The 4019-nt window shown below is 31.6% G+C and overlaps 1 protein-coding gene and 2 non-coding genes across 3 annotated transcripts; all 3 read right to left on the bottom strand.

Moving 5' to 3' along the window:
* Window positions 1-228: 228 nt before the first annotated feature.
* LOC145056235 (small nucleolar RNA snoR74) lies at window positions 229-369 on the bottom strand. The gene has a single exon (XR_013685765.1). It is a non-coding gene; the product is annotated as a small nucleolar RNA snoR74 (small nucleolar RNA).
* A 155-nt stretch (window positions 370-524) lies between these two features.
* On the bottom strand, window positions 525-632 carry LOC145056228 (small nucleolar RNA snoR100). The gene has a single exon (XR_013685759.1). It is a non-coding gene; the product is annotated as a small nucleolar RNA snoR100 (small nucleolar RNA).
* Window positions 633-2388: 1756 nt separating this feature from the next.
* Window positions 2389-3654, bottom strand: LOC145055395 (cytochrome b-c1 complex subunit 8-2, mitochondrial-like). Its single transcript, XM_079003703.1, has 2 exons — window positions 3344-3654; window positions 2389-2676 (listed from the first exon to the last, which is right to left on the bottom strand). Exons 1-2 carry the CDS (start codon window positions 3511-3513, stop codon window positions 2628-2630), a joined length of 219 nt encoding a protein of 72 aa, XP_078859829.1. The 5' UTR covers window positions 3514-3654; the 3' UTR covers window positions 2389-2627.
* Window positions 3655-4019: the final 365 nt, after the last annotated feature.

The raw sequence follows: 4019 nt of genomic DNA on the forward strand, positions 1-4019 counted from the left end.
AAATTACATTTCATTTTTAAAGAATAAAAAATCCCTTAGCTTCTAAGAAAAGACCTAAATTCCAGTATTCCAACAAAAGTGCAGTAAGAACATCAAGTAGAATTTTAGAAGAAAAAAAAAAACAGCTAAATATGTTGCCGACTGATCGTTTAGTTTTAGATATAAATAGAATATCAATCTTAAAAAGCTCTGATGGATTTCTTAAATATATGGATACTTAAAAGTAAAAAATATAGCTTCGTTTACTGAACCTTATCCATCATATAAGAATTCAAGAGGTTCACCCAATAACGATGCCCAGCTCTATTTCCCTGATGTTTACGGGAGATCGATTCACATTAATATTTGGCAATAGATCCCTGCTTTTATACATCAGGTTAATTTTAGAAAAAAAAAAAGCAATGATAACTACTCGTATTTGACAAAAATCGATTTCTTTTTCATCGAACAAGTTTACATGAATCTAAGCAGTAAATATGTAAATCAAGAGGTAATTTGGAAAATATAGAATATAGAAAATTAGCAAATGTAGGTTTAATCCAGGCCCCCAAATCAGAGAAAATCAGAGGGAGCAGACATGACGACCTAAAAGTTACTTGATCTCCGTGCACATTACCATGCTACCTTCATCACATATATCCAGAGCATCGGCTTATTTGTACACGGATCCGTCGAGTTTTTCGAATCTCATCGACGTCAAAATTCAAGAAGCAAATATCAAAGAATCGAAATTTTAAAAGAAATAAAGGAAAACAACTAGCAGATCAGTAAAGAATCGTTCGAAAAATCAAATCTTTAAGAATGATGAAAAGTAAATATGAATTCGCAAGAGAAAATCAGAGAAGACGGAAAGCTTCATCATGTCGATGCGTATATATATAAGCACGATTATAAGATGGGTTAGGGTTTTATCAGGTAGGGTTAATCCAAAAATAGCAAAACATGACGGTCGATATAAAGTAATATCTTTTATCAAAATTACGTGTTTGGTCCTTCTGGTTTGATAAACATTAAAATATGATGATTTTGTATAGCTATTAAATTAAATAGTACCAAAGTGCAATGGATATATTGTTTCTTATAGAAGCTAACTGTGCAACCTAACACTTAAAGTGCTTATTAGAAGTATAAAACTGCAAATAAGCTAATAAATTAAAATTAAATAATTTATACAATGGTGATTATTAACAATACAAAACTAAGCTAATATAATTAAAAAAAAAAACTTATTCAAAAGTCTTTATTTAGCAATATCAATCATAATAAACTAATAAGCTAATATAAAATAGCTAACTCATAAATGTTTATTACCATTACCAAAATAACCACAATCAACCAAAATATTCAAATTATCTTACTAATAGTATCATACTGAATATGCTAATAAGCGGTTTAAGTAAACAAATCTTAAACACCTCCGAACCGGTTTAAGTAAACAAATCTTAAACACCTCCGAACATAGTTTAATGGTCATTTGATAGTTACTAAGTTTAATGGTCGTTTGATAGTTACTATTAGAAACTGACTGGGTTAGAGGCTTGGAGTTTGGATAGTGTCAAAAACATAAATGGATACCAAACACTTAGACTGAGGATCGAGTCCAAAACTGAAGAGTAAAATTCAGTCTGAATTTTTTTTCCAAACAAAATCAGAAGATAAGTGGTAGACTAGATCAGAAGTTACGATCAAGTCAAGAGGTTTTGAAGCAAATCAAAAACATTGATAGGAAAACTTGGGCCGAGTCCTAGCTTTGGACCTAATCAGAATCTCTATCACACGACTCCTTACTTACATTTTCGTGTTCCAATGGAACACTTTTAACATGGAAAATAATCTTTTAAAGTGCCTCTTTCATCTTGAAGGAAAATAATGCACCCAAAAAATTCCATGAAATTTTCTTTCATGAACATTTATCATCTTAGAACAATAGAGATGCCAAAAATAGACAGACAGACGGGTTAAATAATATGTTCGCATCATCATAATATATCATTTTTCAAATCTGTATCAAAACATTCAGGCTGGCATTTCAAAGCTTTTCTTGATTTTTTTATATAATTATCTTTTTATTATGATTATAAACAATAATCTTAACATAACCTACCTGTAAAGTGTTGTTTATATTCAACTTAACGGGGACACATGAATTAATCTAGTAAGTTCTGATGTTTTTTTTATCAAACACACAAGCGGCAACAGAATAAAGAGAAGCAAAAAAATGAAAACTTCTGTTTGGTAACCTCTGGATGAAACCGTTCATATGTCACATCTGAACAAATCAAAAGCCTTGTAACTGCTTCTGAATAGTTAAGCAACATTACCTTCTCTTAACCATTAAGGGATTGGAACCATTCTGTTCAACATTCATCACGATTTAACATTTGGACATGTTGCGAAAGGATTCTTTTTCAGTTATGACAATTAAGAATAGAGAAAACAAATTGAATAGTAACAAAAGATGTAGTTTAGGAGCTTAGCAAATACAGCTCCATTCATCACAATTTTTTTTAAAAAAAAAAAAGCTTATTAATCCCCAATATAAATTTATGTTTGTTTATTTAATGGAAAGAGGCATTGATCTCTCTCTTTCTCATTTTCAAGAAAGATGACACCATTGTAGAATGTGTTTAGAACCTATGGTGCATTTTCTCTCTTTCCTGGTAACTCTGAACATACCTGCAAACCCACATAGGATAGTCAATACCAATATCCAGGACATGAAAAATCTTAAGAAAAAATAAGAGTGTTTTTTTTCTTTTTTTTCTTTCTTTTAATCCCTTCTTGATGATAGTTCAGATATGTTATCATCAAGAAAGTTACTAACTAAACGATATAAAAAAACATCTAAATTGCCTGTGATGCGTATATCTTTTGACAACTTTTGATCAAATCATACAAAAATTCTCTCTTTTGAATCCAAATACACACAATTAACTTGTTTAATATAAACTTCGTGCTAACTTATATGCAAGTTGCATTTTCTATCGCCTGTGCACAAATTTATGACATTAACCCTTTTCTCATATTGCAAATGAGCACCACGGATAGATTTAAGCATGTAGATTGCTAAGTTGAATCTATTTCTAGTCAATTCCAAGGAAAAGGGTACAATTCAAAATGCATCACATATGAAATATACAAATCCATAGCTATATGATATAATAAACTCATCACAAATCCATCGAAAGTCATCACGGACTATAATAAACTGAAAGTACAGAAGCAGGAGAAAACGTTCAAGCTAAAGCAAATTAGAGATTTAGGTTATTCAAATGTATAGAACCAAACATATGAACATAAATCGGTTAGAAATGAAGAAGCTGGTATTGTTATTGAGACTTACGTGTAAACGCCGACGACAGGACCGACGAGGAGGATGGTATTGAGCCAGTTATCGGTGACCTTGTGTGTAACCTTACCGGTGAAGTCCTTCCAGAGACCAGGCATCACCTTCTGCTGGAACGGTGACAAACCGTACACAACCGACTTGATCTTCACCGGAATCTTCCCCATCTTAAAATTGCTCCGATCTGATGAGATCAGAACTAGTGTCTTCAAAAATCAGGGTTTGAAATTGAAAATGGTCAAGGAACAAGAGAGATCGAAACCAAATTTTGCTTTTGAAAGGAAATCCCAAAATTGATTTCGTTTCAAAGAAAATTAGGAATCTTAATCGAATAATGATTTTATTGTTGGGCCAGTGATCCATTAGGCTTCACGGCCTCTAAAGCAGGCCATGTTTGGTAAATTAGAATCTTGTTTAACTAGGATGCATGATATGATTTTTATTGAATCTTATAAAAGTCTAGTATGATTCGGTAGATTCAAAATGTTTTATACCATATGTTAGAAACCTTTGATTCAGTCCTGAAGATTTTGATATATCTCTTACTTAGTCGTATCTCTTACTTAGTCGGGGTTATGTATGACCCAATCAGATTTTGACTCAATCACGACTAATAAACAGTCTTTTCACTTATAAGCTACTTTATAAACTAGGATAATCAATTTTTATTGTT

The sequence above is a fragment of the Lactuca serriola genome, chromosome 5 (assembly GCF_051521515.1).
Source record: "Lactuca serriola cultivar US96UC23 chromosome 5, Lser_US96UC23_V15, whole genome shotgun sequence".
NCBI classification, from domain to species: domain Eukaryota; kingdom Viridiplantae; phylum Streptophyta; class Magnoliopsida; order Asterales; family Asteraceae; genus Lactuca; species Lactuca serriola.